Source organism: Schistocerca piceifrons, chromosome 5 (genome assembly GCF_021461385.2).
Source record: "Schistocerca piceifrons isolate TAMUIC-IGC-003096 chromosome 5, iqSchPice1.1, whole genome shotgun sequence".
Lineage (NCBI taxonomy): Eukaryota > Metazoa > Arthropoda > Insecta > Orthoptera > Acrididae > Schistocerca > Schistocerca piceifrons.
In genome coordinates this window covers 396,861,060-396,875,172 of record NC_060142.1, presented here as the reverse complement: position 1 = coordinate 396,875,172, position 14,113 = coordinate 396,861,060, and the positions used below count along the sequence as shown (strand labels likewise).

Below are 14,113 nucleotides of genomic sequence, written 5' to 3'. Positions count from 1 at the left end.
CTTCTGACGTCTCACATCAGCTACTTACACTGAAGCGCAAAAGGAAATGACGTCTCACATCACTACTTACACCGAAGCGCAAAAGAAACTGGTATTCAAATACAGAAATATATAAACACGCAGAATACGGCGCTGCGGTCGGCAACACCTATATAAGACAAGTGTCTGGCGCTGTTGATAGATTACTGTTGTATCAATGCCACGTTATTAAGATTTAAGTGAATTTGAGCGTGGTGTTACAGTCGGCGCACGAGAGATGGGACACAGCATCTCCGAGGTAGCGATGAAGTGGGGATTTTCCCGTACGACCATTTCACGAGTGTACCGTTAATATTCGGAATCCGGTAAAACACCAAATCTCCGCCATCGCTGCGGCCAGAGACAGGTCCTGCAATAACGGGACCAACAACGACTGAAGAGAATCGTTCAACGTGACAGAAGTTCAATACTTCCGCAAATTTCTGCAGATTTCAGCCCTGGGCCATCAACAAGAGTCAGCGTGCGAACCACTCAACGAAACATCATCGATATGGGCTTTCGGAGCCGAAGGTCCACTCGTGTACCCTTGGTGACTGCACGACTCGCCAGGGTCCGTCAACCCCGACATTGGACTGTTGATGACTGGAAACATATTGCCTGGTCGGACGAGTCTCGTTTCAAGTTTTGTCGAGCGGATGGAGACAACGTCATGTATCCATAGACCCAACATGTCAGCAGAGGACTGTTCAAGCTGGTGGAGGCTCTGTAATGGTGTGGGGCGTGCACAGTTGGAGTGATGTGGGACCCCTGATACGTCTAGATACGACTCTGACGTAAGCATCCTATCTCATCACCTGCATCCATTCATGTACATTGTGGATTCCGACACATTTGGGCAATTCCAGCAGGACAATGCGACACCCCACGCGCTCAGCACATATGAGAAGCGTTCGCCTCGGCTAAACGAACAAATCTGAGGTGTTAGAGCGCAGTCTCAACGAATGTCGTATGTTTGATTTTATAGAGAGAGGTGTTTTGCAGGACGAACGAGTTCTGAGACTCGATCATCAAAGAGGCATTGGAGATGCGGGTCCATGGTGATCTTGTCAAAAGGGATATCAGGGTCCAATGAGCTCCGCATGGGATGTAGCACTAACAAGAATATGTCAAGAACGCTCTGATGTGAAATCCGTGAAGGCAGCGGACGGAATAGACAGACAGAACCAGGACCCGATGCCAGAATCCTCGAACACGTTAGGAGTCGCACCCACCACAACCGTCCACGACACCCCTTCCGGAGATGCGCGATTGGTCCAGCGGTTGCAGACGAGACAGAGGAGCCTGCGGTCCAGCGCCCGTAAAGACAGGAACTGGACACGAACCCGACACCTCTCCTGAAGATGACAAGTAAGAAACTTGTCGAAACGTTGCCGCAGAACGATGCTTTGAGCAGGTTCATAACCCGAGAAGACTTCATTAACATGTATTAGGTATTTTATTATTATTCTAGCTCGAATAATACACAGAGGCGCGCTAAAGCATTCAAAGTCTTCAGTGTCTGTGCTCATCAAAGTGCTAAATATATCACCCACCTTTTTATATAGTAGCTTTCTGGCCTCCAGTCTTGGACTAGTTCGCATGCGCAGCGAAAATGTGTCAAATTGCTTTGTGTTCAGCAGTTGGACGATTGTGAGCCGAAAGCCGTTACAGTGCGACAAGAAACAGAATTTAATTTATGTTTTCGAGAAGTTTTTCAGAGAAAAACCGCTGCTACCAGTGCAGCAGCGCGTAGAGATGACATTTGAGCTTACAACAGATCTTATGTGGAGTGTATTAGATATGCGGCAAGAAAAACAGACATGGTTGAACTGCGCACTTCTGGCCGTAAATATAGCCTTCAGCAGGTTTAATATTTAGCCATCCCTGATCTGCGGTGAAGCAAATTATTGAAGTTTGGCAGTAAATTAAACCTCCTTGCAAACCGTACTGAATGACTTTGGAAGTCTTATTGTTTTCCCGCTGTTGCTCGCTTTTACGAATAAAAATAAACTGAATTTGTGGATCTATTAAACGGTTGCTATGTCCATGCTGTAGCTCTGGGCTGATCCTCTAGTGATTCGGATCCCAGTGAACGGGATAAGAATAACAGCTGCAGGCTAAATAAAATGCGCGAGTGAGACGACGTACCCTTATAAATACGAGTATTTTATCTAGCAGAGCATCATTTTTCAAGGAATGTATCCCTTCAGCTGCCAACGGCTTTTCCGCAATGATAGAACCGGTTCCTGATAGATCACTCCAGTTAAGCGCTGTCGGGCTTGGCTAGTACTTGGATGAGTCACCGTCTGGATCTTCCAAGCGCTGCTGGCAAGTGGAGTGCACTCAGCCCTTGTGAAGCCAGTTGAGGAGCTAACTGACTGAGAAATAGCGCTGGGGTCACGAAAACTGACAACAGTCGGGAGAGTGGTGTGCTGACCACATGCCCCTTCAATCCGCATCCAGTGACGCCTATGGACTGAGGATGACAAGGCGGTCGGTCGGTGCGGTTGGGCCTCCAAGGCCTGTTCGGACGGAGTTTAGTTTAGTGTCCCTTTAGCTGTCGATTACGAATGAGTCGCAATAATTGTTATGGTACGCAACACACTTCAACCAGTTCCTAGATATTGCAGCTTTAAGATATTCTAACAGAACGTTGTTTGGAAGAACCAGCGGCTAGCTATAAGTTGTCAGTATTACAGAACCATCAGTTTAATAACGCATGTTGTTTGCAGACGAATGGAAGAACTGATAGACACCGACCTCAGGGAAGATCAATTTGTATTGTGGAGAAGTATAGCAACACGCGAGACGATATTAACCCTATGACCCATCTTGGAAATAAACTGAGAAAGGCAGCGAAAGGGTATTTACAAGTTGTACAGTAGCCAGGTGGTGATTATAAGAGTCGACGAACATGAAAGCGCAGTATGAGTCGTGGAATGAGAAAAGGTTTCAGCCTATACCTTATCCCCGATGTTAGTCAGTCTGTACATAGATCAAGTAGCAATGAAAAAGAAAATCAAGGTTAATAGAATATAATCAAATTAAATCAAGAAATGCTGAGCGAGTAGCCGAAGCAGAGGGAATATACAATGCTGACCAGAAGCAGCAAGAAAAGAGTTTCTGCAAAAGAGAAATTAGCAATCTTCGAAAATAAATTCAAATCTTAGGAAGCCTTTTCTGAAAGTATTTGTCTAGTGCATAGCCTTGTGCGAAAGTGAAGCGTGGACGATAAGCTATTCAGCCAGGAAGAGAATAGAAGCTTTCGAAACGCACTGCTACAGAAAAGTGTGGTAGTTTTGATCGATAGATCGAATAACTAATGAGTAGGTACTGAATCGAATTGTGGAAAAGACAAAGTAATGACACGACTTAAGTACATGAAGGGATCGTTTGATAGGTAAGCATCAAAGAATAGTTTGATAATTGAAGGAAATGTGTGTATGTGTGTGTGTGTGTGTGTGTGTGTGTGTGTGTGTGTGTGTGTGTGTGTTTGTGTGTGTGCGTAGTTGTGGGGGGGGGGGGGGGGGGGGGAGATGGCATAAAATTGTAGAGGGAGATCAAGACATTAATATACAGCACTTTTCGGCTGCAGTAGTTATGCAGAGGTGACACAGCTTGCACAAAATGGACTAGCGTGGAATGGTGCATCGAACTTGTATTTGAGCTGAAGAGACACTTTTTGAGACAATATCTATTTTCAAGTTATTAGCAATAGTCAGGAAGTACAGTAGAATCAAAATATGAGGTAAAAACCTTAATCCTACTGTCAACAGAGATGAAAAATTCTGAAGGGAACCATGGCATAAAAAGTTAAATCACTTGCTTTTACTATCGATGTTAAATGAGATGGAGATTTCGATCTTTATCTCAGAGAAAAGGGCTAGGCAAATGTACATACGTGAAATCGGTCGCAGACATGTAGCAATTGTAGAGTCCTACATTTAATCGGAGATGGGGAACAATAAAAAAAATTTCAGAGACGTCTTCCTGCGGTAAAATGTGAGTCATATTCAAAAAGCATGTTATAGATGAAAGCATTCATTATAAATTTAGTAAAGAGTTTTGCCTTCCACTTTTATTCTTAACATCAAACCAAACTATGCATAGGTACCAGAATGAGTGTTCGCTCCGAAGCAGTGTGTGCACTAATATAAAAATTTCTGAGAGGTTAAAATTGTGTGTCGGACCAGGACCAGAACATTGAATCATTGCCTGTCACAGGCAAGAGCTCCATCAACTAAGCAATCCGGAAAAGCCCCTCGATCCATTCTCGCAACTATTCTTTGGCCGGTACCTCTTCTCCTACCTACCAAACTTTCCAGAAGTGCTCGTGCCCTCCTTGCGAAGTAACACTCCTGAAAGACGGAACTTGCTGAGAAGCTGTGACGGCCGGTCGTAAGTCGTGCTTGGATAGCTCAGTCAGTGTAGCACTTCCCTGTCGAAGGCGAAGGTCCTGTTCGAGTCCCAGTCCGAAACACAGTTTTAATCTGCCAGGAAGTTTCTTAAGATGGATATTCCGCAACCTGATAATCGGGAACTTTATTTATTACAAATTTATAGACCTGTCACTAGATATTTTAGAACATGTCCTACATATTACAGTGTTCATTTGTCATCTTTTCGAAGCTTTTAGTTTTGTTTTTGTCTGCAGTTATTTGCCATAGAATAAATACTTTTTAAAAAATTACAAATAGTTTGAGGCTGAAATATAAAAAAAGTTGTATTAAGTAGAGTGCAGAAAGATGATAGAATTGCTGCGCGGGATTAGCCGAGCGGTCTGAGCCGCTGCAGTCATGGACTGTGCGGCTGGTCCCGGCGGAAGGTTCGAGTCTTCCCTCGGGCATGGGTGTGTGTGTTTGTCCTTTAGGATAATTTAGGTTAAGTAATGTGTTAGTTTAGGGACTGATGACCTTAGCAGTTAAGTCCCATAAGATTCGACACACAGTTGATGATAGAACAGAGCAGACATTTGTTGGTGCCATGACCGATTGTGACTGGCGGTGAATACCTCGGAATGATTTCTTCAAGCTGTTGACCGCCATTCACAACAAAATAGTTTATATTTAGTAGTACAGAAATGATATTATTAATCATATGCATTAACAATTGGTATTGATCTGTGTACAACGCTGAAGCTTTCTTAGCTAGACTACACTATATTTACTCTAGTATTAGCTATCCTTAGCTATTAGTTGAGTGATATGTAGAATTTATCAATGAATTTTGGCATGTTATGTCTGACTGATAACTTTTGGAGTCTCATTTACTGTTACATCTCATCTTCCTCCTCTTCATCCTCTTCAGTGTCACTGTTGTCGCTATCACTGCGGATGTCGCTGTCCACCCTCTGGAGCTTGCTACACTGGGCACAGAAATGTTTGTTAGTCGTGTCCGTAAGTATTATTCATATGTTGTTTTTGAAGTTCTCTCTGTTAATGCATTTAATTGCGGTCATTGCTCTTGATTTCTTATTGCTTTGTATATATGTATCTCTGTATCTGTGTAGTCTAAGTGTAGTGTACGTCTACTGTTCGTGTATTGCCCTCAGAAGCAGACAGAGTGTTCTAGGAAATCTTCTTCCACACATGTGCATGTATGTGTCTGTCCCAGACTCCGGTTAGAGTGCGTGGGGTAAGGTCGGTGTCCAGAAGAGAATTGTGCGATGCCACAGCTGGGATTGATTTGTTTCATTCTCAACCGTTCCCTTATGTCAGCGAGGAAGTCGAATAGTCTACGTGCCGTACCACTTAAATGGTAATTTTTCCTTTAGGAATGGTCAGTTTCCTGAACGATTAAAGTACTCAGTAGTAAAGCCGCTTTATAAAAAAGGAGAAAGGGATAATGTAAATAATTTTTGACCTATTTCTATGCTATCAATTTTGGAAAAAGTTATGGAAAAGGCTGTATATGTAAGGATAATTGATCATTTTATATCACATGATTTACTATCAAATGTACAGTTTGGCTTCAGAAGTCGTTTAACAACTGAAAATGCTATATTCTCTTTTCTCTGTGAGGTATTGGATGGGCTAAACAAAAGGTTTCGAACGATTGGCGTATTTTTTTTTTCACTAAGGCATCTGATTGTGTTGATCACAAAATGTTGCTCCAGAATTTGGACCATTAAGGAACACGGGGAGTAGTTCACAATTGTTTCACCTCTTACTTTAGCAACAGGCAGCAAAATGTCACTATTTACAATGTTGATAACGGCTGTGATGTGGGATGTGAGTGGGGTACTGTCAAGTGGGGGGTGCCCCAGGGATCAGTGTTGGGACCACTCCTGTTCCTTATTTATATAAATGATATGCCCTCTAGTGTTACAGGTCACTCTAAAATATTTCTGTTTGCTGATGACACTAGCTTGGTAGTAAAGGATGTTGTGTGCAACACTGACTCGGTTTCAAATAGTGCAGTACGTGACATAAGTTCATGGCTTGTAGAAAATAAACTAACGCTAAATCACAGTAAGACTCAGTTTTTACAGTTTCTAACACACAATTCAACAAAACCTGACGTTTTAATTTCACAGAACGGGCATATGATTAGCGAAACTGAACAGTTCAAATTTCTAGATGTTCATATAGATAGTAAGCTGTTGTGGGAAGCTCACATTCAGGATCTTGTTCAAAGACTTAATACTGCCATTTTGCTATTCGAACTGTATCAGAAGTGAGTGATCATTCGACATGAAAATTAGTCTACTTTGCTTATTTTCATTCGCTTATGTGGTATGATATTATATTTGGGGGTAACTCTTCCCATTCTAAAAGGATATTTTTGGCTCAGAAACGGGCGGGTCGGCCAGTAAGCGGTGTGAGTTCGCGAACCTCTTGTCTACCTCAGTTCACGAGTCTGGGTGTTTTGACATTGGCCTCTTAATATGTTTATTCCTTATTGTCGTTTCTTGTTACCAATGTTAGTTTATACCCTAGAGTAAGCAGGTTTCACTCGGTTAATACTCGGCAGAAATCAAACCTGCATTTGGATCGGACTTCCTTCACTCTTGTGCAAAATGGTGTGCAGTATACTGCTGCATCCATTTTCAATAAGCTGCCACTCGGATTCAAAAATCTTAGCAGTAATACACGCGCTTTCAAATCGAAACTGAAGAGTTTCCTCATGGGTCACTCCTTCTATTCTGTCGAGGAGTTCCTTGAAAAATTAAGCTAATACTTATCGTATTGCTGATAGCGTTTACTTTAACTTGTGGGATGACTTTTTTCAGGTTCATGAACATTTATTTTTATCTGTTATTACTTCTATGTTGCAATTTCATGAACTGACACGTTCCACGACCTTGGAAATTTGCTCCTCAATTTGGTTCTACGGAACGTGACGTGTAAATAAAAAAAAAGTAGAGAGGTTGTTGATAATTCTTCCGGGTTATATGGCCGTGGTCCATGGAATTCTTCTATTCCTAAAGTTTCGTCCAATACTACGTTGGACATCTTCAGAGGTATGGCTGGTCCTGCTGAGTCCTGCCGACTGACGAGTCGGGCGTCGGAGAGCGGCCTCAATACCGAGGAAAGTGAGCGTGGTCTAGCTTGCAAATAGTAACAGAGAGAAAACTAGTCAAGGATAAAATGTAACTATCGAAACCGGTATTCAAACCTACCAGAAAAATAGGACAAGTACTTCGTTCTGTTTAAGATAGAAGGCCACCATTATCATCTAGCGGTGTGTATAAAATTCCGTGTACTTGTGGCAAGGTCTATATTGGTACTACGAAAAGAAGTGTGAATACGAGGGTAAAGGAGCATAAAAGTCTTTGCCGACTGGGAAAAATAGAAAAATCGGCCGTTGCGGAACATGCACTTCAGTCAGGTGACCATGTAGTTAAGTTTTCTGAAACTACAGGTTTAAGTGCTACCACGAACTATTATCCACGACTGTATAGGCAGGCTATTGAAATTTATAAACATGAAGATAATTTTAATAGAAAAGAAGAGGCCTTGAAATTAAGCGAGATATGGACAGTGGCGTTACAGAATCGATAAGTGATTTTTATCTATGACGGACTATTATCGATAGTTACATTTTATCTTTGACTAGTTTTCTCTCTGCTACTATGTGCAAGCCAGACCACGCGCACTTTCCTCGGCATTTAGGCCGCTCTACGACGCCCGACTCGTCAGTCGGCAGGACTCAGCAGGACCAACCATACCTCGGAAGGTGTCCAACGTAGTATTGGACGAAACTTTAGGAATAGAAGAATTCCATGGACCACGGCCATATAACCCGGAAGAATTATCAACAACAGTACCATCCGGTCATGAAAGCCTTCATTGTATGAATAGAGAGGTTGCTGTAGTTAGAGATAAAAGTGGAACACAAGTACCTGGTCGGCTGCGCGGGGACTGCACCCTGGACGCCACGGACGCCACAGCGGCCACGGACCCGACCGACGAACCAGGGGCGGCTGTTGCTGCTCCAGCAGCGGCTCGGCCCCTGGGAGACTGCACTCGAGAGGCCACAGACGCTGCCATCGCGAACGATCCCACCGTCGTCCCTCCTCCTCCGCCGCCGCCGCTGCTGGCTGCTCCTCTCTGGCCGCGCGGCGATTGCAGGCGGGAAGCGGCCGCCGCCACGCCTCTCAGTGCGCCGGCTCCCGTAGAGCCCCTGGCGGCGTTGGCCGCGTCCGCAGCTTTGGGGGAGCGGGCGCGCCTAGCTGCCGCTGCCACGCCCGCAGCCGCGCGCAACGGTATGCCGCCACCGGCGCCGTCTCCGCCTCCGACCTCACCGCCGTCTGCGTCGTCGTCACCTGCAGCCGGCGAAGCGCCGCGTCTCTTTCCGGAATGGATGCGCGCCGCCAGTGAGAGAGCAGTGGCCACGCCTCCGGTACCGGCCTTCTGCCCCCGGGCTGCTTCCTCCTGCCTCCGCCCCCTGGTCGCCGCCGAGGGCGACTGGACGCGCGACGCTAGCCTGGCGACGCCAGCCAGACCCGTGCCGCCGCCGCCGCCTCTACGACCCGCGTCGCCGCCGCCGTCTTCCTGTTCTTCGGGCGCGTCGACGCCGTCCTCGCCGCCTCCCGAGTCCTGCTGTTGCGCGCTCCGCCTGCTCCTCGGCGACTGCAGACGCGATGCGAGTCTGAGGGCAGTACCGACGCTCGGCCTCGACCCTCGAGACACCGGCTCCCCGCTAGCTGCGGGCCTGCCACCCTTCGGCGAGGAGAGCCTGGAGCGCACGGCGGCGGCGTTGGCGGCGTTCTTGAGGCTTCCGTGGCAGCTCCGGCTCTCGTCTTCGGCGGCGGGGGCAGGTGGCGGTGGCTCGCGGCCGGCCTTGGACGCTGCGACCCGACCCGCGAGCGCCTTCTTGAGAGCCAGGCCGCCTCGGATGGACAGCCCGTGCTGCGGCCGCTCGCCGACGCCGAGAAGCGCCGGGTCTTCCGCTACGGCCTCCGCCTCCTGCGACTGCTGGCTGTCCTGCGACGCGCCGTCGGTGACGATGTTGGGCGCCGGCGCGGTACCGTTCTGGTGCGGGCCCTCAGGACCGGCGGCGTTGCCCGGAGAGGCGGGCCTCGACGCCCGCGGCGTGCCGTGCTTGCCGGCGGCCGGCCGGTGGGCGGGAGAGCCCGACGTCGACCTGGGGATGCGCGACGGCCGCCGGCGCTTGGCCGACGGCGACGGCGACGCCGCCCGGGAGGACGCGCGGGTCGGCGGCCGGAAACCGCGCCCGCGGAACGGGCTGACGCGACCTGCCGACAGAGCTTCAACTCGAGGAGGGAAGCACAAAATTCGGCCACGCACATAGTTTCATGTTTGAGTCTCTCCTGAATTTGATCTACATAAATGATTTACTCAAGGCATTAGTGGCCGCTGATATGACGCGCGCCGCTAACCTGTGATCTTGTTCAGAGCGCGCACTGTAATCGATTATAGTTCGCTGTCCTGGTGCGGGTGGCACTCCGGTGGCGATTTGCTATGACGTCGCTGGCGTGTGTTTGCGGTGGCCGGCGGAAAGCGAGAGGGTAGTTGGTTTTTCCGGGGACTGGACGGAACGTGAAGTTCGCTCTGCCTGACCTGCTAGTGACTAGCGCTAAGGTTGTTGTGCCTCGCAGTATGAGCAGAGTGGTCTGGGGCGGAGGTGACTCGCCGCTGTGCTGGCCATGCGGTGGTGATTAACTGGAGTCGGCGTACTTGTTCTTTCTGCCTGTCTGATGTGGAGGTCCGGTGTGGTCCTGTGATATTCTGGCCCGGAGACAACTAGTTGCTGAATTTTGGAGTCGTCTACCAGGTTAGGGTGTGGGCTCGGTTGGCTCTTCAGATTTTCCCATGGAAGCTCCAGCAGCGGTTTCTGAACTTATCTGATGTGGGACGGTGTTGTTGCAACCTTTTGCTGTGTGTGCTGCCTAAGAAGGGCGGTTTTGTGCAGTATATACATAGTGAATTACTGCTGCTTGGTATATGTGGCCTTCTGGAACCTGAACAACACTATCTAGTCAATTTGGTTGTGTAAAAGCATTTAGTGGTATGTACTGTATTTTTTTATTGTGTTATTATTAACTTGGTGGAATAGTCGCGTTTGGTGTCGTTAAGGCACTTACAAGACTGTGTTTCGACTATTCATGTGCGCTTGGCTTTTATTGTTTCGTTTTAGGAAGCGAGAATTGTTTGAGATTTGTGTGTTGGCTTCCGGTACTTAAGAGCGCCCGAGTTAACGGCACTGTGGTTATCATGTGCTGTCGGGATGTTATACTGTATTTTGAATTTTATCTTGTGTTGATATTATCTGTTGTGTGTTACAGAACATAACCAAGGTGCGTAAGTCATGGGCAGTTGTGGGGGGCATGTCGGGGAGCTCTCAGCGGTTTATTTCGGGGACCGTTTCTAGTGGGAAGGCTAGTGTTGAGAGCTCGCTCTTCTGTGATTGCGTTGGGAGTTGCCCGCGCCATTTGGTTGTATCAAATAATTTTGTTATTATATTTATTGGTTGTGTGTTGCGCTTCTTTCATTTTATGGCGCCAAGCGCCATTATCGTCATTTTAAATTGTAATGCCAAGTTAACTTATTATTGGATTTTGTCTTTCGGATAAACTCTAAAAGCACTATTGTAAAAGGTTCTTGATTTTATGGTGGCAAGCTGCCGTTATTGTTTTTTCAAGCTCACTCTTTAAGCATTTGTTAAGTTTTGTAAGTTATATGAATTTGTTATTACTTAAAGGAGTTTAGTATTGGTAATTTAATAAATTGTGTACAGAGTCTGCTGTTTGGATATTATTGGGTGGAACTCCTTGGATAGTTATCCTATAAGAATGCACATTTCAAATGCCATATCAGCCGCTTGTCTTGAAAGGAGGATATAAGATGAACATCAACAAAAGCAAAACAAGGATAATGGAATGTAGTCTAATTAAGTCGGGTGATGCTGAGGGAATTAGATTAGGAAATGAGGCACTTAAAGTAGTATAGGAGTTTTGCTATTTGGGGAGCAAAATAACTGATGATGGTCGAAGTAGAGAGGATATAAAATGTAGGCTGGCAATGGCAAGGAAAGCGTTTCTGAAGAAGAGAAATTTGTTAACATCCAGTATTGATTTAAGTGTCAGGAAGTCATTTCTGAAAGTATTTGTACGGAGTGTAGCCATGTATGGAAGTGAAACATGGACGATAAATAGTTTGGACAAGAAGAGAATAGAAGCTTTCGAAATGTGGTGCTACAGAAGAATGCTGAAGATTAGATGGGTAGATCACATAACTAATGAGGAAGTATTGAATAGGATTGGGGAGAAGAGAAGTTTGTGGCACAACTTGACCAGAAGAAGGGATCGGTTGGTAGGACATGTTCTGAGACATCAAGGGATCACCAATTTAGTATTGGAGGGCAGCGTGGAGGGTAAAAATCGTAGAGGGAGACCAAGAGATGAATACACTAAGCAGATTCAGAAGGATGTAGGTTGCAGTAGGTACTGGGAGATGAAAAAGCTTGCACAGGATAGAGTAGCATGGAGAGCTGCATCAAACCAGTCTCAGGACTGAAGACCACAACAACAACAAACAATCAGCCGCTTCAAAAACTGTGGCGTATCATGATGACACAGATATCTACGTATATTCTACTATTGGATCTCCTTTAATTTATATATATGTATGTTCCACATCTGCTCCTAAACCCTGGATTAGTTTACTAAAGACATTTCTAGCTTTCAAGATATATTAACATTGTTTCCACTTTAGTAATCCACTGTCCCAAATAAAATTGATTATGTACAACCTTCAGCTACCTGAATATTTTTGTATTTTTATTTGTGTTGGGGAGAACTTTGGTATCAGTTATGAAAATAGCCAGCAAAAGGTATAATTGTATTGTTATATGTTAATATTCATATTATTTTTTATTCACATGAAATTTGGAACTTTATTTATTATCACATATAGAGAAATCTAGTTATGTTCAACCTAAAGGCACATATGCAGCCTGCACACTCAGGAATTGTATGAGCGAGAATCTGGTTTTAGGAGACACTATGCATTTTAAAAATTCACTGTTTATACTCATTTTCTTTTACACTAAGTATAATTATATTCTTTTATTAATTATACTAACTTTGGTAACCACTTGTCTATAACAATTGATGATTTGTAATGTTATCTCATCTTTAAATTTAATTTTTAAATTTTGAATAGAGGAATCTTGTTATGTTCAACTATACCTACCTGAATACTCCCTGCATCTAAGATTGCTTATGCAAGAATTTCGGCTTTAGTTTTTTATTAATAAAATTGAAATTTCAACTTAAACCTATATCATTATATCTTAATATTCATTATGCTCCCATATTTCATGCGAAATTTTAACATCATTTATAATCTCATATAGAGAAATCTAGTTCAGTTCAATTTTGGGGCACATGTACAGCCTTGCACTGTGGAATTGCATCCGTGAGAACTTGCTTCTTGATTGATACCGCATAATTTAGAATTCTTTTTCTTTTTTTGTGTATATTTTTATTTCTATTTTGTTTTACTTTATACTTACATATTTATATCGGTTTTATTAACTATTTTGTTAGCCGAGCGGTCTAAGGCACTGCAGTCATGGACTATGCGGCTGGTCCCGGTGGAGGTTCGAGTCCTCCTACGGGCATGGGTGTGTGTGTGTTTGTCCTTAGGATAATTTAGGTTAAGTAGTGTGTAAGTTTAGGGACCGATGACCTTAGCAGTTAAGTCCCATACATTTCACCCACATTAGAACATTTTTTGAGCTATTTTGCATTAAAACATCACTTACTGTATTATATAGTGTACCAACACACAGAGCAAAAGCCAGGGCAGAAATGTTAGAAAAAGGTCCGCCTCCCCGTAGCAAGGACGGTAACGGAATGGGTGCTTGACTAGCTAATCTAACTTGCGAGCAGCCATTACGGCTAAGAGACCTACACGCTCCCTGGCTTGTTACTTGTCTTACGTAGCACACGGCCCATATTAGTAACCCAGGTGGTGGGCTACTCTGTTGTATTTAAATGAAAAAAAAAAACCTGGACCACTTGCAACCAAACTTGGTACACACATCGCTTACTGTCGGTAAAGAGTTTCTATGGGGTAAGAACCACCTACCTGTCAACAGGATGGAGACTGGGGCGAATTCCCACAGTCTAATCATCCAGTATTTGAGAATGAGAGCACTTAGTAACCTGTGTGAAACTTTTTTTCGCTGACAGTCGCAACAAAATGACGAAAAGCCAAAAGTTATCGTATACTACATTTTCGCTGTTCGTACAGTAACACTACCGCGTGAAGCATGACCTTTTAATTCATTACTTATTTAGTACTAACTGTATTAACAACAGATTTCACAGATAGTAACCACATTTATCACTTGACGTACCTGCAGAATTGTATCATTGTACAGCACATAGTTCAGGAGATACGACGTCACAAACATTGCGCTGCGTGAAAATGGCGAAATTCGCTAGAGATGTTGGCGAAAAATGTGTATAAATAAGTGTGAAATGCGTTAAATATATGTGACACACATGTGACGTGTGCGCGCGCTGGCAAAACCACCAGTAAAAAGCTGATCCTAAACCTCTGGAATTATTTCAAAGAAATTTGGTACACACTTCATTTACGATCCCGCAAGAAGTACTACG

At 44.8% G+C, this 14,113-nt stretch overlaps 1 protein-coding gene across 1 annotated transcript in view; it reads right to left on the bottom strand.

The window, feature by feature from the left end:
- The window catches only part of LOC124799027 (protein SPT2 homolog), a 512,977-nt gene that overhangs the window by 430,011 nt on the left and 68,853 nt on the right, over positions 1 to 14,113 (bottom strand). Inside the window, exon 4 of the mRNA XM_047262563.1 lies at positions 8,363 to 9,718. Within this exon, the coding sequence (XP_047118519.1) occupies positions 8,363 to 9,718 (1,356 nt within the window). The remainder of the gene's footprint in view (positions 1 to 8,362; positions 9,719 to 14,113) is intronic.